This window comes from Athene cunicularia (assembly GCF_003259725.1).
Source record: "Athene cunicularia isolate RWA chromosome 19 unlocalized genomic scaffold, athCun1 chr19_part1, whole genome shotgun sequence".
Taxonomy (NCBI): Eukaryota; Metazoa; Chordata; class Aves; order Strigiformes; family Strigidae; genus Athene; species Athene cunicularia.
In genome coordinates, this window is record NW_020799124.1 from 1067887 (window position 1) to 1092106 (window position 24220).

A 24220-nucleotide genomic window follows, 5' to 3' on the forward strand; every position below is an offset into this window, starting at 1 on the left:
CCGGGCAGATGGCACAGTCAGACGGGTTTGGGTTGGGAGGGACCTTACAGCCCACCCAGCGCCACCCCCTGCCCCGCGCAGGGCCACCTTCCCCCAGCCCAGGGTGCCCAAAGCCCCGTCCAACCTGGCCTTGAGCCCTTCCAGGGAGGGGGCACCACAGCTTCTCTGGGCAGCCTGTGCCAGGGCCTCACCCCCCTCACAGGGGAGAATTTCTGCCTCAGATCTGATCTGAATCTCCTCTCTGTCAGTTTAAAACCATCACCAAACTGTTTTATCAAACTGTTCTAGTTACCAAACCGTCAACTAGAACGTTACCAAACCGTCTAGTTCACAGCTGGGGGAATATAACCTTTATACTTGAGGATGTTGGGTTTTTTTAAAAACCCCTTGCCCTTCAAGTTTGAGAGTGAAATTCATTATTTCTTATTCTTTATGAAAGACAACAAAGCTCAACTTATCTTAAGCTTTTTATTGGTTGCATATGAAAGATCTAGATAAGATGGATGAAATGTAAAATTGTGGTTTTATGAAGCCATGGCCTTTTCCCTGCCGGCAGCACAATGCTGCCGTTATGTTCAGCATGAAGCCGTTTGGCAGCAGCGAAACGTTCCTGGGATTAATTAACGTGCCGCGATGCCACCGGGGAGGGCGAAGGGGCCTCGGTGTGTGCGAGTGCCAAGGCGGTGGCAGGACCCGCCGGGCCCCAGGTGCCACCGGTGGCTCTGGCCAGGGCCCGGGCACGTGCCCAGCTCCTGGTAGTCACACGAGGCCGCGGCTGCGTCTCCCAGCAGAGCCAACAGCCCTGAGTGGGGACGGGATCCCCACGAGGCAGGAGGACCTGGCCAGGCCCGGTTTAAGGCTAGGCCAGGACTAACCCGTGTGTAGAGGCCTGCTGTGGGCGCTGGTGGGACACAGAGCAAGGGGGGGACAGCGATGGGGGTCTGAGGAGCACCCCGGGGGGCGTGTGGGTGGGAGGCAGCACCTCAGTGTGGCTCAGCGCTTCGAGAAAACTCACTGATGGTGTCGGCAGCCCCGGAGCGAAAACTTTGAGACCCGTGAATGGATTCAAGGTCTTCAACTGGCTTCGTCCACTGGGGTGAGGGGCTGTGGGGGGCGGCTGCAGGCAGGGCAGTAGCCACGAGGAGGCCATCAAAGCCCAGGGAAGGGTTTGTGCGGGGCGGCAGGGACCGACCGGCCCTCCCCTCCTTTTGCGGTTTGCTGCGGAACGCTTGTGCGGGGCAGAGACCACGCCGGGGGTGTCGGGGAACAGAACGGCAGGAGAGCAAACGGGCTCAAAGGCCGCAACTTGGGGTCAGTCTGGTGGAAGCGCGCTGTGAGCCCCGCGAGGGCTCGGGGGAAGCCGTAACGCTCCTTAGTTCTTTTTTCTTACATGAGCTGAACCCGAGACCTGTCCCCCTTTGCTTCAGCACCTCATCCAAGAGCTTCTCTGTTGCAACAGGATTTCTAGAAACAGGAATCGTCTTCCGACAGCTGCTGGCTCCGGCCCGATTCAGAGACGGGTTTTAACCACGCGGTTGCTTCCCCGCCGGCTCTGCCGAGCTCGGCACAGGGCAGGGTGGCTTCGGCACAGCCCCGGCGGTGCCACGGAGGGGGCTGATCCCGGGGCTGCCCCGGCCCCTCGTGGGGTCCCCGCTCCGGCCATTGACTCCCCAAAGGCCGCCCCGGCCGCTCTGCATCGCCCCAGCCCGTCCGGCTCGTGTGTGGCAAAGGAAACGGGAAAACCCCTCGGACTGCTCTGCTGGGGACAGCGAGGGGAGGGAGAGGGCGCAGAGGGATGGGCCAAGTGACACTGGAGCCGGTGACAGGGCAGCTGGGCTGTTGGCTGGGTCTGTCCCCTCTTCTCCTACACCCCCCTCCCCATTTTCTAGTCGCGGCTTCGAACCGCGGAGCCTGTTCCGCTGCCGAGCGAGTTCCCCTGGGCGTCAGGCCATCGTCTGCCCGGGGGTGGCCACCAGCAGGGCCAGAGGGAGCCAAAGGGCACCGAGCGCGTCTGTTGGGTCTCTCGGGTGTGAACTCGCGGGACCTGGCGCCGCCAGCTGCAAGGCTGCCCCGTCCCGCCGGGCTCCGGCGCTGCGCTCGGTGCCGCGCATTCACGCGGGAAATCTGCTTGTAGATGGGGGGAAAAACGTGAAACCACAGTTCTGTGCCACTTGCTTTATCCAGAGCAAAGGTTTATTCACTGAAAAGATTCCTACATATCCAGAATTTCATTAGCATAGAGTGTTTTTTTTTTTTTTTTTTTTTTTTTTTTTTTTTTGCTGGTTGCATAAACTAATACAGAAACTGTTGTTAATACTAACAATTTTTAATTAATTTAATAGCAATTCTGGAAGACACTCAGTTGATAGAAAATATAAAAAAAAATTTTTTTACTGTACAAAGTTTACATCACATTTGAAAAGAAAACGTGTCCATTTTCACCGTATTACAGACTCCATTTACATTCACTACTGACGTGTGGCTTTGTAGCAGCATTGTACAGCCAGCTTCACATTTACAACTCGGGGGGCGCGGCCTTCCCGCCCCTCCCGCCCTGGCACCCGCACCCCGGGGACGGGACAATGCCCCCGACACCTGCTGCTCTGTTTGCCACCTGCCGAGGGCCGGGGGGCTCCGCGCCCGTGGCAGCCGCACCACGCCGCGCGTCTTACACCAGCAGATTAAAACAAAAATTATCCCAGAGACGGGCATCAGTCTCTCAGATAGGCCGGGCCCAGGGGCTGCGTTTTGCTTCTGAGAGCAGTTTACGAGTGTGAGACACAAAACCAAGGTCAGGCTGAATTAGAACCCCGAATCTCGGGATTAAAGCAGGTTTTGCCGCCCCTCCTGCTCCCAGGGCAGCGCTCAGCTGGGACGCGTCTCCCCGGCACGCTCTGACGCGCAGCACGCGGGGGCAGGAGGGTCCAGGCAAGTGCTGGACCCGGGGCCCTGGCAGAGCCGGGGCTGGGCAGACGGTGTTGGTGTCACAGCCGAGGGCAGGCAGGGGAAGGATAATGGCAATGAGGTTTTTTTTGTTGTTTTTTTGTATTATTTTGTTTTAATCTGTCTGGTCATCCCGTGCTGGCTGTCCTTCTCCTAGCCAGTCGTCATCTTAGAAAATAATCTGGAATCGATTGATACATTGCTTCCCCAGCGCTGGCCCCAGCTCTGCCCCGCGGAGCCCGGGGGGTTGGCACCCGCCTGACGCGCAGGTGGCAGAAATAGAGAGCGCGGTGAGGAGCGAGGCTGCTGCCCCCAGAGCCGGGGGCGAAGGGCTGGGGGGAGCCGCCGGCTGCGTGGCCACGACCCGCCCCCAGCAGCCGCTGCCTCCAAGGTGCGTTTTGGCCGCGGGTGCGTGACGGTACCGGTGGGCAGCAGCACGTTTCGCCCCGCCTTAGGTGGGTGCTGTGCTGTTCTTTAGGCAGGACTTGCTGGGGAAAATACTTATGCTTAAAACTGCCGACGCACCAAATTATTGTGAGAGAACAAACAGTAGCATCTTGAAGAGAACCAAGTGGTGTAGGTTAAGTACGTGGTAGAGCGGGAGGGGATTTATTTGCTTTATAAAGGTGGGGAGAGGAAGGTCAAGAGTACCGCAGTGCCACGCCTGGCTACCACCAAACCCAGCTGTGCTTTTCTGTCTGACACGCATTTTGTAAGTGACTCTGAAAATATTTATAAGAGAATGTAACTGACTTGCGCCCAGGAGGAGCGAAGCACTCTGCTCAACAGAACTCGGGCAGGATTTTTGCCCCTTAATTCCCCACAGAAGTTGCTCAGGCACCCGCAGGGAGCCAAAGTGTGGGTCTGTCCCTCTGCCTGAGGGGACGCCAGCGCGACCCTCTCGTCAGACCCTTGGGAAAGGTGTAGGGGGTGCAACCTCCTGGTGCTGCTGGAGAAATGGAACTGGGCGACTTCCAGGGAGCTGTAACCGAGCGAAGGCCCTGGATGCTCACGGGTAGCGGGGCTCCCGCGCTGCCCAGCTGGCAGGAAGGAGCCTCTGCCAAGGCTGCTGCGGGCAATTCGTCCCCGGGGAGAGGGAGTTGTCTTCAAGTTAACCTCTGAAACTGGGCTGAGCTGATGGGCTGAGTCGGGTCCTCTAGAACAAGTTACAACTTTCCCAGTTGCAAGATTTCTGTCATTCTTAGTTTTCCCCAGAATAACTGCTTTAGTCCTTAATTTTTAAAAACAGCTTGCAAACTTAAATGTGACCAGCAGCAGGAGCCAGCACTCTGTGTGGGGAACGACTCTGAGTCTCTTAGGGAGCTCGGTGCATCCAGACCTGATTCAAAGCACTTTTTAGGGATGGTCGTTTCCCTTGTCCTCTCCTGCCTCGCCCTGCAGCTCTGGAAAAGGTCTTGTCTTCTACAAGTGAAATGGAGATGGGGCAGTAGGAGTCGGGGCTGGTTGGCCAGCACTGTGTTTCCAGAAATGGCACTAGTTTAGGGGACCGGAACTTGTCGTGCCTAAATCTTCAAAGAATTTGGCCCCTGTGCACAGAGCTGCAAGTCATGGCTTTGTTTCTTTAAAGGGCAACAAGGCTTAAGCTTCGTACAGGATTGTATGAGAACAAGAGCTTTTACTGTGAGTTCTGTGTAGAAGAGCACTTGAGTCTTCAAGGGAGACACACACTCAGACACTCTGCTCCCGGGAGCTGATCTGTACCAGCATAACCCGGCGCCTGCCCGACCCTGCCGAGCTCAGCGCTCGCTCTGGGCAAGTCACCGCCACAGATCGGAGGTTTTACCTTAACGAAAGAAAACTGCACTCGGGAGCACTCGGGCCCTTGCACCTGAAGCATTTCCACTCTGCAACAAGCCTGTTCCACTTCTCTCGGGGAAAACAAATTCTCTGAAGGCAGGAGATAGCTCCTATTTACCACAGACACAAAGAGGAACTAGAAATAGGTTTGTTTTTTTTTTCAGTGCTATTTGAGAATGGCTGTAGTTAAACTCGATTCACCGTTTATTATGTTTAAAAAAATATAGTTCACACAAAAGTATCATGTAAACATTCTTTAAATAATTGCTGGTGCTCAGGCGGAATTGAGACTTTACAAGGACACGGGACTGAGCGGACGGTCGCGCGGCTTTCGGCGGGGGCTGCACCAGTTTGAGCTCGGGAGGTTCAGTGGAGGTTTCTGACGCTTTGTGTAAGCGGGCAGACAACACGAGCACACGCCAATCACACACCACGCTATAGCTTTTGATTACTTGGTTCCAGGATTCCCAAGCCAAATCTTTCAAAACGCAGAACAACTTTGCTACTGTTAATGCTGAAAAGAGTGGGGAGGGAGAGGAGAAGGGAGGGGGGAAAGAGTTATTTATTTTTAATTTTTCTCACAAAGCTACAGCCCTATAAAAGGAACCAAAATGGGTTAGATTCTGATCTCATACAACTTCACCCAGAAAAGAGGCTTAATGAAGCAGCAAACACATGAACTTATTCATGCGAACCTCATCAGTGAAAACAAACAGCACAAATCTGATTTGCCTCAAATGGGAGAAAGAGGAGGTTTCCCGAAGTTCCTAAGGCAGGTAAAGCCCAACACTTGTTTTCAACAGGCACTGGGTTTCTTTGGAGTAGAAGGGAAGGAAAAAATTTACTTACAGAATTCTCTTTTTAAGAGAAAGGGGTGTTTTGACAAGGTACACCAGTTGGTTCAAAGTACCCCAAACCCCCTTGCTCCTCTCTCTAGAGGCTGTAGTAAGCGTGTAACGTCTCTCCTTCACCCTTAAACTCTGCGGAGCTGGAAGCGTTTTTGCCTCCGCGTCTCCCCCCGCACGCCCGCGGGTGCCACAGCGACCCCAACAGCTCTTGCAGGAGATTCTGGGAGAATGAACTGGGGGGGTGGTTTGTCCTCACTGACAGCAGAAACCTCCCTGGCTCTTGGTGCGTATTCCCCTCTGGTCCTGCCCTCTCCCCTCCCAAACAAGGTATTTTTTCAAACTGATGAATTGGTAAAGAATGAAAACAAGACCTTTTCTGAAAGGCACATATTTGCTGTGTTACCTACAATTCCACAAAGCCCCTAACGTTACGTCAGACATTTTGCTGAACAGGGGATGTAAACAGAAGCGAATCGTGAAGTTCAAAGCACTGGATTTGCAAGGGGGGGAGGAACACCAACAACTGGAGGGTGCTCTTGCCTTCCTCCTCTTCTGCAGGCCCCGGCTGAGCCCCGGCAGGGCCAGCACCACCCTTCCCTCCACCCCAGACGCCCCGACCCCGCGGCTGGGAGCGGCCCCCGGCAGCAGGAGCGGCGCCCGCAGCCCCGTCCCCGCGCTGGGAGGGTCCGAGCCCACCGAGCCGCTGCAGGAGCAAAGATGGGCACGCTGTTAGACAGGAACTTCTTGCAGACAGGAGTTGTTATTCAAGCTAACAGCCCACACCAAGCAGAAAAAGGCAGAAAAGGAGAATTCAGATAAAGTGTTGATTATGTCCATGGGTTAATTTCGTGGTTTGTTTTTGCTTTTTTGAATGGAAGGTGATTGTCCAAGTTGCCGGTTAGGATACAACACATGGAAGCATGCAAGGTGGAGCCCGTTATTGCACCAGTAGCTACAACCTACAGAGAAATACAGGAGGGAAAGGAAAAAGACACCGTGAGAGTTAGTTTTCAGTTATTTCAAGCAAGCCCTTGAGAACTACACATTCTAAAGCGTACACCAGAACAAAGCACGGGGTTAGTGCAGTGTTTCTCAAAGGCTTTGTCAGAGGGGACGGGAGGGTGTCCTGAGGGGGGCTCTGCCTGGTGGGGGACGGACACCTGAGCTGCCCGAGGCAGGTCATTCACAGGGACACTTCAAGTCCTTCTCCCCTGTTAAATGCTTTAAGCAGTGATGTACACAGACCAGCAGGAACCGCTTGTGGGGCTGGAGGGGGGGGTCACTATCTACCCAGGCAAAACAATTCAGGTGGCTACTACCTGAGACAGCGTGCTGCAGTCCACAAGCTGGTCAGGAGTATCTCCCTACGGAAACACTAATCCAAAATAATCCCTTGGCCCGCTGCTCTGGAACTGAGCGCTCTCGTGGCCTGACTGCCCGAAGGGGAAGGGTTACTTGAAATTCATCTCCAGCGTGATGTCAGAGGATGGCACCTGTGCCTGTCTGCACGGGAAGGCGTAGGGAGCCTGGGCTCTCCATCTGCTCTGCAGCGTTGGCTCAGGAGGTGACGAGATGTCACATCAGTCAGAGCTAATGAGCCAACGCAAGTGGATCCCACTGCACAGAGAAACGGGGGCATGAAAGCGTTGACACAGAACCATAGCGCTGGAGTACAGCGTGGTTCTGTAAAAGGGAAAAATATTACCAAAGGGCACGGCTGTAGCATGCAAATCTCCTGACAAATAACTGCTGTCTTCGTAACAACGCGATCTTCTTCTGAGGCAATGGAAGATTAGTTCTAAAAAAATAGGAGGAAGTGTCGCAAGTGAAGCTGGATGACTTGAAGGAATGGACAGTGGCAAAGCACGTACTCGGGGTAGGGCTCTGGTGTGCTTTAGGCCAGGAGAGGAAAAGAACTGTTTCTCTTAAATTCTGACTAAAGGACAGGTAAGAAGCACTAATTACATGCAGGTCCATTTTTTAGCTCAGATTTGTTGGTTTCTCCTTAAATTTTTCTTTTAAAAAAATCTAAACAATTGAAATCACTGGGACCGAAGTGGAGCTGTGACAGCTCTGCGGGAGGAGCGAGCGCTTGGGGTGCAGGAGGACGCCCCGGCCCCCACCCGGGTGCCACAGCAGAGCCACTCACCAACGACGCAGAGAACGGCCCAGCCCAAGGCGCTCTCAACCCTTTCTGGGACCTTTTTGAAACGAGTGCCGAGACACACGTGTACTGGTCTAGTGTGAGGCAAAAATACCAGATAGTTCTCAGGAGGGGTAGCGAGCGTTTGGTCTTTGCTGAGAATAGTGTCCTCCTGTGTAAGGCTGAGGCCGTGCTCTTGGAGAGGCATTTCGCATTTTAAAGCTGTTGGACATCATCATGTCTCGGGGACCCAGTACAAGTGTTGGGGAAATTGCACAAGAGACAAATGGTGAAATTTTCACCCCAAACCCACCACACCCCCCAGCGCACAAAGTGCCGTGGCAGTCACTGTATAAGCACCAGAAGCGTTCGGTTATTTATGCTAAGGTACTGCAGGAAGATCGTGAAGGGTTACGGGGAAGAAAGGGGTAGATTAAACATTCAGAAAAGGAGAAAAAAGAAAATAAAATATTAGAGGTTTAGTAGGTTAAAATAAGTACTGAGTAAATGGGCACTGGGCACAAACATGAGACTTAAAACACTGGTCACCAAAACGTAACTCTGAGCGTGTTCCTGGCTCCGTCACCATCAGACAACTGACAGAAAACTGCTCTGGCCTGGGGGGTTTCAGTCTCTTGGCTCCACAAATTGTGTCTGCTTTGTTTCCACTTGATTTTGGTAGAACTGGGAGCTGTCCTTCTCAGTGACAGGTTATTTGTGAGAAGGGAGACTGACAGTTTTAGGCCTTGTGGCTTTATGCTCATCCAGTCTGAGCTGGGATGAGTTTTATATTTCGGTTTAAGGATGCCTGATCGCGCGAGACCTTCCTTCCCCAGCTGCAGCACGGAAACTGCCTTTGACAGGATCACGATCTGACGGGGATTGATGCTGACTTCTCATGGTTTATCTTCCCTTGGTTCAGATCTTGACTTAATTCTAACTTAGAGATTCTGTCCGAACACTGCCACTCGTTCCTAGCTGTCAGTTTACAGCCTCTTCAGGATTTCTGAATCACTCGACACAGGATTACCCCCTACTTTGGTTTGTTTCCCCAGAAGTCAACTACTCAGAGTCAGGGCTAATGCTCCATTCCTTTACCTGCCTGTGCAAGTTGGGCACTTGCCCATCAAGAGGAGGGGGGGTGCTGGGTTTTTGCCCACATGCTCCTTGAGGAAGGCCACAAACTCAGGACTCTTCTGAAATTTGTCGGTTCACTTTCAAAGGGCAGCAGTGGCACATTCTTTGGTCCTTCCTTTCCTCAGCGAGTACCAGCCACAACAGGGGAAATTCTGACTGCTCTGCGGTCAGCGTGGGCCCTGCCCAGCACTGGTGGTAGATGTGCTCTGAAACCAGAGCTAAAGCTGGATAAGGTAGCTGCTGAAGGAGGGAGGTGGGCGCGTTAAGTACGAAATTAACTGCCTGAAGCACAGGAGCTTAATTGCATCATTTCCTATTAACTAGAAAAGCAGAACAGCACACTGTTACTGCCCCATCGAGGTCTGACAGCGCCCAGGAAGGCAAAATAAAGCACAGAATGGTCAGTCAGTGACTTCTGAGCAGCAGATACTCACTCAGCAGACTTCCAGAAATGCCCTGGGTGGGAGAGCCGGCGGTTCAGTTTTGGCAGTTTTTCCAGCATATCCATGAGGACCGTGAAGCTGGGTCTCTCGCTGAGATCAAATGACCAGCACGCTGAGAGGATTTCCTGCAAAGGACAGTGGGAGCTCTTACTGCCCTTGGTTCCCAGGGCAGCTGTGCAGACCAAGCGGCTGGCTGGGCACGGTCGTTTGTGCCAGCCCGGGCAGATGCTGTTCACGAGGGGTCTCGGGCGTTCCTCGTGCCGGTGGCTGCCATACGGCAGTTATGGGCAGGGGCTGCGTATCTCACCTGCTGTCCCCTTCTAGCCTCTTTTCTCTCCTGCCCTGTGTCTTTCAAGTTACAATAGAAACAAATTTCCTCTTTAAGCAGCTCCCTCTTTTCCTGATAAATAGCTATACAGAAGGATTCTTGCAACTGAGGTACTTACGTTGACTTCTTTCCCCAAACTAACAGTCGCAAGGACTTGTTTCACTCCTTCACCACTCCCAATCTGCCAGATGAGCGCCTCTGCGGGCTGGTTCTTGAAAGGCCATTCTCTTGCTTGGAGCTCATACCACACAGTCCTGCAAACCAACAGACAAATCAGGCCTCGGCCTGCTCCGAAGAGAAAGATGCAAAACCCTGACACTGTCCCAATCTTTGCGGATAAGGTCCAGAAGGTGTGTAAGGCTGCGCAGCAAACACCTCCCACCCCTCCCAGCCCCAGCCCACGGCCTCTGCAGTTGGTGAGAACAACGTGTCCTGGCGGGAGTCCCGTGCCCAGAGGAGAGGGTCGCTGGCCCCCGAGGTCAGGGCTGTAACGCAGCTCGGTCAGCAAGCTCCCATGGTACTCGGGGGTGCTCCTACTCACCCAAAGGCGTAGATATCCGCAGCTTTGGAGAAGGGCAGCTTGTCTTCATCTTTCCCAGGGGCCATCTCACGAACAATTTCAGGGGCCAGGTAGCACAACCAGTCATGAGGCAGCTTCAGTTCGTTCTCCCGCCTGAGTTCAACAGAAGGAAGTGGCACTGAAACACTTCTGCTTCAGCCAGCAGCAGCGGACGGGCTGCACCTGAGCTTCACCCCGTGCCTCGGCTTTATTTACTCAAATGCTTTTGCTGACATTTCCTTTCTAATTTTCTTGCCATGTTAAAACACACGTGTGTTAGCCTGACTCTCCAGCTCATTCTTGGGCTTAAGAGTTTTCTGTGTTCTGAGTCTTACTCCATACATAACTTCCTAGCAGCGTGCTATGGGAACCATAGAGAGAACTCAAAAAAACCAAAGTACATATTCCAAAGATGTGTGTATGTACTAAAGCACTCGCACTGCGTCATGCATCAAAACGTTTCCCTATTTGATCACTACTTATCACTCTAGAAGAGGACCAAGCATTGAAACCTCCACTTACCTTCCTTCCTGAACCACACCTGAAATTCCAAACAATCCAAAATCAGTGATCACCACTTTCCCATTGTCGTAGAAAACGTTCTTGGATTTCAGATCCTTATGCACAATGCCCTTTGCGTGAAGATACCCCATGCCCTGGGAAATACATGCAGAGTTGTAAACTTTATTTTTATTATTTACAAGCCTCTCACTCTGGGCATGCTTTCCTTTCTAATACCCATTTCCTCTCATTACTCCAGCATAAATGATTAATTGTAAATGGGGACCCAGCAGCTGACTTGCGCAGGAAGGGCACATCTGCCCAGGAGCAGATCTTGGTTGAGGGCTCCTCGTCCTCCGCATGGCGGGGCCGCTGGAGGGGCACCCTTAGCTGCAGACCCCTCAGTTCTGAAAAGTCCCTATGTGTAAGAACTACAAACAACTGGTGCAAGTTTGCTCACTAAATTCACAGGATAATTCTGCCTCCTCAATTGAGAAATACTGAAAGCACAGAAAACAGAGCAAATGTGGGAGAAGATGCCAACTCCTTCAGAATGCACGGAGCTGCAGATACCAGTAGGGAGAAGAGACTGGGAAGGAAACCTGTCCTGCATGTCCTTCCCCGTTTATCTAAATTCTCCCTCCTCAGCCCCTGCTGACACGCACAAGGTCTGTTTCTCCTGTACAACTTACTGCCCACTAAACCAGCACTTTGCTTCAGCCAGCTTCGATGAGTCCCGGGCTGCCAGGCCCCGTCAGGCGGAGGGGTTCAGGCTCTAAGTCTCTGTGAGCGTAATGTACTCTTACCTTAATGATCTCCTGTGCTATCTGCCTGGTTTTGTTAATATCCAGGGATATCTTGGGGTCCCTTACAAACGAGTGGAGTGTTCTTCCTTTGCAGAAGCTACAGGGAAGAGGAACAACAATCCTTAAAAAGGTCTCTGAAATACGGGAGGGAATTAAGAATGTAATACCGGATGTTCAGCTGGCTTTCTTATCGTGCTGACAGAATCCCAGCCTTCGCCACTGCTGAGAAACACCATTTGGAAGGACTTTAAGGACCCAACTGATTTACATCGGTGTGGGTGTACACACGTACAACATGCTCAGGTGTATGCAACAAAAGCTTACGTACTCCGCCAGAGGAGGAGCGGCTGTTGTCGTTACACTGCTCTGACACCTAAGTCCAGTTTTCCAAATGTGAGCAGCAGCTGGTGCTGCTGGTCACTTGAGCAGGAAACTTTCTTTTGGACCCGGCAGTCAGAAATGAGGGAGAACCTCCCTGCTGGGCTATGAGCACGGCACGGCCCTGCCCTTACTGGAACTCAGCCTGCACACGAACAGCCCAAAAAGCTGTTATTTAGAGGCTAAAACATCCTCATCTCAACTAAAGACTGAAAATGGGAGAGGGGAGGAAAACAGTGACATTTCTGCCTAATCAGCAAGTGTCCCTAACAGGAACAGAAGAGAAGAGGTAACTGTTGCATTACCAGCCTCACACGTTGGTTTACTGTCACTTTGCTGAACTGGAACCATCTGGAAGTAGATGGCAGAGGAACTGCCTGTTCCAGATTTATTTTTCTCCTGTTTTTTTTAATTTTATTACTTAAGAATTCCAAAAGAAAATTGCCAGGAAATATTGTATGTTGCCTAAAAGCAGACCACCCTACTATCCAGAACTCTGAGCAACACTGACTGCATTCATGTCTGCCCACCTCCTGACTGCAGTGAGAGGTTTATTTTCATATACGAGATCAATATTCTGTATCTATATGATATGTATATATTAAAACCAACACCAGGATGCTAGATCCTTACCTGGTAATGATTGCTAAATGAGGAGGGTTCATGCACGCTCCCATGAAGAGTACCACATTCTCGTGCCGGGTCTGTCTGTAGTTCATCACCTCCTTTTTGAAGAGCTTGAGGTGATCCTGATTGTTCCCGTCTATCTCCAGCAGCCGGATGGCCACTTCCCCGTGCCACTTGCCCTTGTACACCTTCCCCCACCGCCCCTGGCCGATGGGATCCCCCAGTTCGATCTGTTCAAAGGGAATGTCCCATTCTTGCAGGTAGACGCTGGTCTGGCTAGGCTTGCGATAAATCATCCCTTGCAAGTGTGGCCGTCTGTTTGGCAAATCTTCCACCTCGTCCTCATCATCTTCAGGCTCTGATTTAGTAGTCTCCGGTTCTTCCGCCTGTTCACAAAAAGAGAAGGTGGCTCTGGAAATAAACCTCCCGGGACAAAGTCATCTCACAAGGCTACAGAAGGTCTTCTGTGTGTCAGCACGTGTGGGCAGAGACAAGAACAGCTCTGTCCCATAGAGAGTTAAATTTGTAGAACCAGCACTAACATCGGGGCGCTCAGCATCCCTCAGGACTTGGCTGCTGGTGTGGGGCAAAGTGCTACAGATTGTTCTAAAAGGAAGGGTCAAGAACCCCTCTGTTCATCAAATAAATGTGGGTGCAGATTTTTTGAGATTACTAACATTCTCCTATTAGAGATAAATGCTCCAAATATCAACAAGCTTGATTCGAACCCCGATAATTTCTGCTGAAATCACTATCTCTATGGGTTTACTCATCCCTGCGGAAACCCAGGTCAGCATCTGCGCTACCAGAACCACAGACTCAGGAATAGGTATGGGAAGGCTTTCCTAGGCAAAACATAAGCCCATGCTTACAGCCTTTGCTTTGCAGGATCTACCACGAGCTAATCTGACCATAGGGAGTACCTACACAGCCAGGACTTAGACAGGCAGGACTGGCAGATTTGAGGTCTGCAGAGCATTTAGACCTCATAACTTCAGGAGCAGGCCTGCTGCTCTCACATAAAAACAGCTGTGCCAAACTGAGCCGTAAGTTTGAAAAATATCTTAGCCTGATTAGAAAACGCTAAATATTGTTACAAGTACTTAATTGTTTCAGCCAAGCTACAGAAACCATAAATTTTCAGTTGAGATCTTTGCAGTACAAACAGCTCAGTGGAGCTGGGGTACGGCACAGCCTGTCTACACTCGTAATTCCAGGGCCACAGCTTTTCACTGCACTTTCACCAGGGCATTTCTGATTGTACAGAAGGGCAAACCAGAAAACCTACCTCAGCTTCACGTTCAACTCCATCTGTGTCTGGCTGATGATCAGCACTAACAAGAGAAGACAGGTTTACAGTGAAAATAATGTTTGTGCATCCACCCGAGTTAGCAACGCGGGCTGCAACCTGTGCCGTCAGCGGAGGGGAAGGAAGCAAATAGAGAACAGAGCTTGAGAGCGTTACAGCAGGGCAGAGAAAAATACAATTACTGCACCACTTAACAGATGAGGACTTTCTACACTTACTTTAGCAAATGAGGGACAAAGACTTTGGAGTGGTTTTCACTGATGAAGTGGCAGGAATTGATCTGGCAGTGGCACGGCTGCGTTATTACAGTGTGTTCCAGTAACAGCTACTCCCGTTCCCACTCCCGACCCCCCCCAGTGGGGAAGCAAGTGGGAGTGCTGGCAACAGAGGCTCAAATCTGTTCCCTGCCCTACAGTTCAGATCCTTGAAAAGATGTTGCCTGTAGCTAAATGTGCCACATGCTTTTAACTGTAAAACCCCGCAACTTCTACTTCCTCAGACCTTCCTGACCTCGGGAACGCACGCTTCCTACTGTCCCATTTAAAGTAAGTATCATATTCAGCTTTATAGAACTGGGAATACCAGTATCACCTCTGCTGGCTGAAGCTACCCTGGGAGTTCTCAGATGCAAGTTCAGTTTTGGTCATGACGTAGCGCTTTCAGGCTGGTCTGAAGATTATCAGGTAAACACCATGCAAAGAACAGAATTTACAACTACTTACTTAGTGTCTGCAGCTGTTTCTGGAGGCTGTGCTGTTTGTGCAGGACTGGGAATTTCTGGGAAAGCAGAAACATGATACATTTTTTACACTTTAATCTCTTATAGATTGGAAGTTTTAACAGTGCAATAGTGATTATTTACTTCTTGTTCAGGAATTATAAAGTAAACTCAACCACAGACAATATGATTTTATACTTCTGCTCATTTAAAACTGTGCTCATCTCTCCTGGTACTTACATGCCTGTATACTGACCAAGCCAGTCTTCTCCCCATTCACCTACTTCCCTGTAATGTCCTGCAAGGTCAGTCCTTGTCTGTGAACTGCTCACATGCCTTCAAGTGGCCTTGGACAACCAGAAATACTCAAATCCTCACAGAACCAGAACATTTGAATTCATCTGTACTGCAGGTCACGTATTCCAAATGCACCTGGTTTGTCCAGTGTCACCAGTGCACAGGAAATTCAGCTTGGGCTGCAAATCCTTCCAAAATTCAGAATAATTTCTCTGTACCTGGCATCCAGCTGTTTCTAAGAGTTTGTGAGCAGTTGACAGAGAAGTTTGTATGTGCAAGCCCACAGTGTGGCACCACGGTTAAATCCCGTAGGCAGTTTGTGAAGGTGAGCTCAGTGCTCCTGAACGGGCCGTGTCCCTCACAGAGGGCAGGTACATAACCCTCAGAGCAAGCCTTTGCAAGGAACAAACAATTATAGAATCCTGCACAGAAAGCTCCTGTTTTACAAGTGAACATTCAAAGTTTCACCTTACTATGTGAATCACATCACTGCCTCGTATTAGGAGGGAGAGGCCTGAAATATATACTGAGGTAAGGCAAAGTTTCAACTGTTTTAGATACCTTTTCTTTTTAAAAGCAGTATTATTATTCTTGGGCAGCATGCAGAATTTTACAAACAAATTATTTTGGGCAGCAGAAGCTGGTTAGTAGAATTAAAACAATCAACTCACCTGGGAAGATAAACTGTTGTCTATGCTGAATGTAGTAGGCAGCTTTTTTTTTTAATTGTTTTGTTTAAAAAAAAAAAGAACAGCAAAAAAATTACCAGGAGAAAGAAAAAAAAAAAACCAAAACAAACACAAACAAGTTAGAGGATCATCAGTACATGCCCCATATGCATTCAATGAGTTAGTCTCAACTGACTGTTGGGCAACAGATTAGTAGATTATCAGCCTGTTGGAGGGGGTGAATTTCAGCACATGCATTTTTGGAAGGCTCTGACAGGTGATACTTATTGAGATGAAAGCTGGGTTACCATAAGCAAACAGTCTGGTGGGAAAACACATTCAGAATTCAAGTGGCAGAAGCAAATTTCGAGACCCCAGGGAGGCCAAAAGGCCCACACGAAGGCTGCTGCTTCGATGCTCTCCTATGTCTTCAGCTTTTCAGAGATGCACCCAGAGAAGCTGAAGCTCATGAGCCATCTGCAAGCTTTTTTTTTTTATTTCAGTGAATTTGAGCAGTATGTCCTAATACAAAGTAGTTGCAGTAGAATCCTTGTGCTAAACTGGCTCTGCTTCTGCTCCTTTTGAGTCAGCTAAACCAGCAACTTGATGCAAAAGCCTGATGCAAAATACAGCACTGCTGAAGGCTCGATGCAGCACCTATCGAGCAGTGGGTGACTTCATTGCCAGATCAAAGGAATTAAAATTTATTCTCACTCGGTAAATCTTTGCCCTTGCCAGGGATTTTTGCCTCTGTCGACACTGGTGAAGGCTGCACATTTGGGTTCTTAATCTGTAAAGTACGTAGGGTAAATTCTCTTCTGGTTTAAAAATGACTGTTGACTGTTGGTTATCTCTTGGAAGGGACTGGTCAAGTAATTCGGTCCAGTTCTCATTTTTGTGTCTTGCTCTAGCAAACTACTTGCTCATGAGTTAAAGCGACTGGTGCCCTAACACAGCAGGCAGCATGCGTTTTACAATACAAGGAGAAAAGGGAGGAGAAAGAATGTTGGGGTTTTTTTTTACCGTAGTCCCTTTCAAAAAAGGAGAAAATAGAAGAATCAAATCGTTTAAGAAAGGTGCCAACATTCCTCCATAACCTGTCTCCTGCAAAGGTATCTTGCTGATACTACTTAAAACCTTGTAAGAACAGACCATTTTCTTTTGTCAGGTAACAAGACACACCTTCACACCTTGCTTAAGACACAGCCACATATTCAGAAACCTGCACCACCTAAGAACTCTCAGTCAGCCTCCGCTGAGCCTTTCTGATCTCAGCAGAGGTCTCTGGAAAAGCCAAGTGTACCTGGGAAGTTAAACCGTCCGTCCCTCTGGCCCATGGGAGATGGGTTTGGGGGAGGTGTTGCACTGGGAGGGTTGGAAGACTGGAAAGGTGCTGGAGAAGACGGTGTGGATGAGGTTGTAGAAGAAGGATTACTGCTAGAGTCCAGATGATTTATTGCTGGTGGATGCTCCTGCAAAGCAAGGGAAGTCACTCGTGAGAAAACAGTAAAAAGAAAGAGAGAAAGAGAGAAAGAGTTCCCTTTACTGAACAACAGCGAAAGGAAAGCTGTCCCCGGCCTCAGTCATGGCACCGGTTTTCTAAGGGAGTGGGCAGCCAGAGCTGTGCCCAACGGGGGTTTACAAGCAGAAAATGTCACACAGCAAAGTCTCTTTGCAAAGTGAAAGCTGCAGGAGCCATTCTCGCTCCAGCCAGGGATGCAGCCACCTCTCCTCAGTGCAGCTCCCCAGTGACTCGCAGCCACACTCGCCCAGTCACCGTGTACCTTTTTAGTTAGTGCTTTGGGAAGGGTGCCAAACTGGGGTTCTGCTGGTCTGTCGACTGGATTGTTGATATCAGAAGGGACAGACTCTGTTCTTCTTATTTTTGTTACTGAAAAACAGGTTGGAGACGGGAGAGAAAAGCTTTAATCAGACTTTTTATTCCTTTGATATCATCAATTACATAGAAATGCTAAGAATGTGTAGAAAATTACTTACTGGGAAGAAAGGATATTCTACAAGCAGGTGCCTCTTTAGTACATTTGTTGTGACATTTTAATCTGAAAGAGAAACATTACATGTTAATAGCAACTTGTTCTTTCCCCAAAAAAAGGAAGCCTACTCCTAATTTGTAATTCTTATGCTAATCTCAGAAGGAGTTCTAGAATGCTCCAGGCCCCAGAGCAGCAAGCATTCATATGAAAAATCCTATTATGTGTGTCATTAGGCTAATGACAGCCATATACATATCTTAGCATCTGATGCATCTGATTTATTTTTAATATAGCTACCTTCCCTGACTCTCAGCCAGCGCCCAGTGAAGCACTAAAATCTCAGTGCTCCGGACTAACAACCCAGAGAGAAGCAAAAACTAAACTCCTCGCTGTTATTTGGGTGCCCGGCTCCCACGACACGATTTGCCCATGATCAGGTAGGAAGCTTGTGGGCAGGGAAATAAATTTGGTTCATCCACGTGTCAGGCTGTCAGCCTAAAGTGTCAGTTGTGGCAAAGCATCCCTCTGCCAGCTCAGGAGCTGACGGAAAAAACGATTCCACTGCCAAGAGTGCAGCACATCAAGAGATACGTGTTACTGGCGAACTCCAATGAATAAAATGCAAAGTTCTTCTGAAAAAGATCATCACTGTGTGCTCACCTGCAGTATTTACACTTCACCCCGAACATCATGCTCTTCTGACAGACTTGGCATATCTGAGATAACCAAGACTTTGTAGAGAACCTAAGCAGAGACAAGAGGGGGAAAATTACATTAACTGCCTAAAGGAAAACTAACGTTTGTAGGTAGTCACAGACAGGCTCTAATTCTTTAGCTCTTTCTGCAAAGAGCAAGGGGTGTTGTGGAAAAGCCTTCTCGCTTTTCTGGTCAAAAGCAGCTGAAAGAAGGCTGGCCCCCACTCTGCTGGCCCCTTGCTAGTCCTGCACTCTTGGAACAGAGCTGAGCAGCGCCCAGGTGTCCCACAGGGAGACAGGGGGTGTGTGAACAGAACACACCTCTAGAAGGTCCCCAGAGCTGCAGCTCCGCAGTTACAGACCTGAAGCCTCGTGCAGTCAGAGACACCCAACTGAGAGAACATCGCGTCTCCACAGAAAACCCCGCAAACTGGGATTGAGCTCTGGGGGGCAGCAGCCAGCCCAGGCTCCACACACACACTGTCTGTCTCCTCTGTGGCTCCTGCAGCACGTGTGGCTCACCTGTGTGTGACAGCCAAGCCAAAGTCTCTTCGTACCGTTTGAGGGGATCCTTGGGAGAGCTCTGGTGGAGAACAAAAGGATGTCTGAGGGAGGCATTACTGAGAAACGTGCTTACCAGTCTAGACAGAAACAAAGCGATCCCTGTCGCAGATGAGGGCCCGTGGCCCAGCTGAGGTCAGTTTGCCTTCTGCTGGGAAGCCGCACCCAGATACTGCTCTTTTATTTGCTTTCGCACAGAAGCAATGTAAGATAAGATTTGGTGGTGGAATCGTGATTCTTCCTTCTTTTTGTTAAATCATTATGTTTTACGTTTAGGGATTACAAAAACTCATCTGTTTAGGTCTAGACCATTCTTAAAACAAAGTGGGAAGTCAGACTTTACTCCCAACTGTTTACCATGAACACCATCACCCAGGTTTTGTGCAGCATCAGCAGACTTCAGAATAGTCTTTTACACTGAAAATTATAATCTCTTTTTTATAGACAGGGCCAGTGTGACCCAGAAGCATAGAAAGATTTCTGTGAGATCACTTAGCTAGCTGATAAGTGCAGAAAGGGAGACCTGGACTTCAAAACGCCAGGCCAGCACTCCAGTGGTTATACCACACGGCTTCCTAAAACCTCTCCAATACTAAGATTCTGGCATATTTCCTGAATTAAATCTACAGTCATATCGCAAATCTGGAGAAAATTCAAATCTGCAAGTATCAACACAGCCTCAAGGCTGGACACGGTCAGTGCTCACAAAAAAAGTCAGTCTCTCTGTTTGACCCTAGATGGCACCAAATTCTTTTTTATCATTATTGTAGTCAACTTTTAAAGGCATGTGTGGCCTTCAGCATCTTAGAACAGGCTGGAATGACGAGCTGCTGTTCCACAGAACACTGCTGATGTAGTGTGGCCATCCAAACGCACAGTCATCGCCATTAATCCCAACACAACAGTTAAGATGGCTGTTAACACCAGCTAAAATGGCGAAATCCTTACTGAAGAGTCCGAATGAATAGAAAAAAATTTGGGATTGAATGGGACTTAAGAGACCCTACGGTATAAATTTTAAAACAGACAATATGACTACATGCACAGGAGCACCAAAATTCTTCATTTCTGTTTGAATTTATTCTAATGCCTTTTTTTATTTATTGTATAAATTCCACCACTCACCACAAAGAAACGCTCAGCTTTCTGCTTGCATTCTCATTTTACAATTTTCCTTCTATGCCTTTTCATTTCTGAAAGTAATTCCTGGGATTTTGGTTTTAAAGGGCGTTAGATACATGTGTGGTGCTATAATGTCCTCGACGGACCTTTTGACTTTACAGAAAGGTGAGACACTTTCCAGGATGCCCATCTCTCTGCGTTAGCCTCCACGGTTACGGGCTGTGTCCCAGTCACTGCAGGAGAGCCACAGCCCTCAACAGCACTCATACGTTACTGGGTGAACACCCAAGTCCTAATCCCGTAAACCCTGAAACACGTGAACAGACTCATCGACACCAGAGGGAACGTTCCACATTTAAGCACGTGCTGAAGCGTTTCTCAGAAGGTTGCACTCAACTGCCCGATTGCATTACAGATACCTGGCAACGAATATCCAAAGGTACTAAATGGTTGGATATGAAGTTACTTCTAGTACCAAGAGGCGTCAGTAACAGCTGTCTGAGGTGACAGACAAGCAATTACACCCAAACCCCTTTAACCCTTTAAACACCAGCATTCCTTTTCCTTGCTTTCGTCATCTGAAGAAATACCAGGTACAAGAAAAACCGTATAAGCATCCTGCAGTTCTCCAGTAGGCCAAGCTCCTCTTAAAGTCAACCGAAACATGGGGATAGAAGGCCCTGCTGAGGGCCTCCAGGGGCTGCACAGGGATGATCAACTGATAGTTGACAAAGACAGGTTCTTCTCTCAGCAATGAAACGTAGACAGCCCTGTAAAAATCTCTTACCGAACCTAAAGAGAAAAAAGAGAAATAATTTTTTTTAGACATTCATATTCATGTGACGGGATACACACTTTGCTAGAGCAGAAACTCCTCCCTGCAGTGTTTGACGTCATGTTTACAAACATCTGTGATTTTGCACAGGCTCCTGGAGTTGCTGCATGCCCAGTATTTTCCTGCCTACAAACAGGAGCTCTTGCTGGGCAGAGCTCCAGCTCCAGCCTGCGAGGGAAGCGCACAGGAGTGCACCTGAGTTCTGGCTTGTGGAGAGAAGCGTTAAGGGGGCTGGGCCAGGCAGCCACCCCGCAGGCTCCGTGGAAATGCCTGGATCACAGCAACGAGACATTCTGCCTGTCAGGCTTAATCAATAGGACCTGGATCACAGCAGAACCAGGTTCTTGCCACTGAATTTCAAACCAAAGCTGCGCACTGGCCACAGGTGCTTGCTTGCTGCACCTGGATGTTCAGCGATTTGCAGGTTTTCGTGGGTGCTTCCCCTGCCCTGGCCGGGTGGAAGAACACTGCACCGAGTACAGGGCGGCACACTGACAACAAACTCCTTCACCTCAACCCGCAGCCACACAGCACTGCAGCACCAAAAGTTAATGCTCACACCCAACAGCTCAACTCCATTCTGAGCTGTTTCCCTTATATAAAAACCCAATTTTGGCAGAAAGGTCCTGAGTAGAACAGGCTCTCTGAACTCTTCCAGGGGGTCAGAGAGTCTAAGTTGTAACAATCCAGCGCCTGCTGCAGCACTCAGATGCTGCTCTCAGTCTCTGTGATGCTGAGGGGTAGCCTGTCTTTGGAACACACGTCTCTTTCCCAGTTTCAGCTATTAGTTAAACACTAGATTAATACCTTCCATCCTACCCACACAAAAATGTACCTCTCGAAGCCTGGATCAGTCCAAAAAAAAAAAGGTGTAGCCTAAGACCATTTGTCTTGTTGTAGAGCTATAGTTGTCTATACTGGAATAAATGCGTTTTAAAGCTCACACTAGCAGCTAAAATACATCTTAAAATAAAAACATAAAGAGATACCAACACCTGAACTGTGAGGAACATTTGGGACAGAAGAAAATTCTAGTATGTGAAATTGGCTACTAGATGCTTGAGGAAAACCGGTTGGGGCCCTTTAATAGCAGCAGCCATCCCAAATTCCCCAGCAGGTGCCATTTCAAATAAACTTCAAGTACACTATTAACAAGCAGGTTTTGTGGTTGTATTAGAATATCCCAGTGATAGAGATTCTCAGACTCCAGTGAAACCATGAGGAGGCAGCTGGACACCAGCTCTTCCACAGCCAGAACTGGGGCATGGATTGCCCTCTGGCATGAGCACAGCCCGCCAGTGGCCCTGGGGAAGGAGGAAGTGTCGTGCTTACTTTATTGGAGGGACTTCATCTATCCTGTTTCCCAACTGTGATTCGTGGGACTTGCTCCTCGTGAGGGTTGGGAAGTTCGGTAGCAGCTGAAAAACCTTCCGGCAAGGGGGAGGAGGAGTCCGTGGTGGCTTCAACTTATGCCGCCTCTTGGCTTGCGGAGTGGTGGGTGGAGTGATGGTGATGCTGTGAGGAGTCCTTGGCGTTAACCTTCCGCTGTGTGCGGGGAATGCAAAAGGGTCCAGGAGGTTTTCTGCATAGATAGAAGGTCCGTGACTTGAGGCAAGCGAATCAGCAGATGGGATTGTAGATACGGAGACGGAGCGTGGCTGCTGGCTGCTGCCCCTGGGGAGGTGCAGGGCGGCAGGTGCCCACGAGCAGGGCGGTTCCGCGGCGGTCGCAGGGCTGTTCTCTCGCCGTGCCTCAGAAAGAGTCACCAGCACGTCATCTTTTAACTCCCCCCCTGTTCGCCAACCGTAGAAACGTTAGTGACTGATTAGAAAGAAAAGCCAATGCATACTCACACGCCCCATCGTGCTGCTTTGGGCTGTAGGGTGGGTTTTTCCCTGCTTTGCACCTAGCCAGGGTGCAAGGCTCACTTCTCCTCCCCTGACATCCACCAGCTAAATCACCTTTACAATGAGAATGGCAGTAACTACCCTTCGTTCCTGTCTGTAGCTCTGTAGCTAAAATCGGGTCCTATGTTCTAAGATGGGCTGAGTTTTAACAGATTGGCTGAAGAACGTGGGATATACGTACCTACGTGAAACAGGCGCCCACATCCCACCGCAAACCCACGTGGATTTGGTGCCAATCTGTTTAGACAGCTCTGTACATCCAGCCTGGCACCCTGTCTGCTTTAAGGCTGCTCCTTGGTGAAAAGAAGAAACTATTTTCTCTTAGCCAACGGAACTGCTAAACACCACTTAAACCGAGACAGGCCATTCCATTGGAAACAGGGACTATCTAGGAGCTCCTGATACTCCTGTGGTCACTTTTCTCTCTCGGCACGTAACCAGTGCCTGGAGCCCCCCTGGCACCCGGAGCGCCGGGCGCTGCTGTTCTGCTCCAGGCGGCAGCGCTCGGCACAGAGCTGCTGCGTTTGTTCAGACAGTGCTGGCTAGAGCTGCCCCAGGGACAGACGCTGGACAAAGAGGAACCACCACATCCTGCTGCAATGCCTGGCACTGCAGCTCCAAAAGGTCCAGCACTGCCTGTAGACCAATTCTGGGTATAAACATGGGGAAAAAAGTACAAAGGACTACAGGCAGCAAAGCGGGAATACACAGATTATTGGGATAATTTCAGAGGTTTAACGCATCAGGATAACGCCCTGGCTTAATTATAAGTACGTCCTCAATGACTTAAATCAAGGTGAAAAGTCAAAGCTTCAGGGCCTGATGTCCTGTTGATCAGTGAGTGGTTGAAAAAAGATCATATACCTAGATTTTTAAAAATGCCATTTCTTTTTAATAAGTGGATGTCATGACTTCTGAACAATGGCTGGTTTTGCCACAGTATGGCTGGTAAATATTTGACAAGCCAGGACAAGAAAGATTAGAAAAAAGGAAATATCAAACTGAGCTGTCTGCTGACTTTTCCATTAACTAATCTTTATGATTTGCAAATGGTGTGAACTGTCATAATACCAACAGGAAACATCACCTTTCAGGGCCAGATTGATAATTGCTACAAAGAAAGATCTGATGCACGTTAGTACCAGTGTGCTGCGAGAAACATTCTGGCACAAGCAGATTGTGCAGTGCCTCTGCGAGCAGCCTGGGGAGGATGGGAATCCTGAGCTTGACTGATCTTAAACAACTTGGTCAGATCCATGTGCATGCTGAACACACGCATTTCTAATTCCACAGTACCCTTGTTTCCGTAAATTCAAGGTAAATCAGGGCTCTTTCTAGCTCTTGAATCTGCTGTTGGATGTGGCTAATGATTCGATGGGTCCTAGCAGTCCAAGGGAAGCAGCAGGAGGCGAGTGGTTTTAAAGAGCAGTGAATGAGCTGGCACGCCACGAGCTAGGCAGCGATGGAGGGTTGATAGAGCAATGCTCTCCTCTTCCAAAGCACCGAGCCGAGCGACACTCGGGCTTCCGGGCAAAGTAATGCCAACCAGAATTACACCTTCTCTCTCAGCTGGTAATATCTGG

The 24220-nt window shown here is 49.4% G+C and overlaps 1 protein-coding gene across 6 annotated transcripts in view; it reads right to left on the bottom strand.

Moving 5' to 3' along the window:
* Positions 1-2165: 2165 nt before the first annotated feature.
* Positions 2166-24220, bottom strand: part of KSR1 (kinase suppressor of ras 1) — a 32833-nt gene continuing 10778 nt past the window's right edge. For 2 of the 6 annotated variants that reach the window (XM_026861766.1, XM_026861770.1), the window contains exons 3-19: positions 22063-22522; positions 20683-20687; positions 18735-18795; positions 18178-18261; positions 17522-17583; positions 17308-17414; positions 16827-16995; positions 15527-15568; positions 14563-14617; positions 13820-13865; positions 12538-12917; positions 11527-11623; positions 10742-10875; positions 10202-10333; positions 9779-9914; positions 9324-9457; positions 2166-5275 (exon numbers count right to left, since the gene is read on the bottom strand). In XM_026861766.1, coding sequence (XP_026717567.1) covers positions 5197-5275; positions 9324-9457; positions 9779-9914; positions 10202-10333; positions 10742-10875; positions 11527-11623; positions 12538-12917; positions 13820-13865; positions 14563-14617; positions 15527-15568; positions 16827-16995; positions 17308-17414; positions 17522-17583; positions 18178-18261; positions 18735-18795; positions 20683-20687; positions 22063-22522 — 2183 coding nt within the window. In that variant the 3' untranslated portion in view covers positions 2166-5196. Of the gene's footprint in view, positions 6569-9319; positions 9458-9778; positions 9915-10201; positions 10334-10741; positions 10876-11526; positions 11624-12537; positions 12918-13819; positions 13866-14562; positions 14618-15526; positions 15569-16826; positions 16996-17307; positions 17415-17521; positions 17584-18177; positions 18262-18734; positions 18796-20682; positions 20688-22062; positions 22523-24220 lie in introns of those variants that run through there. The other 4 variants (XM_026861771.1, XM_026861768.1, XM_026861767.1 and 1 more) reach the window with 4 other exon arrangements.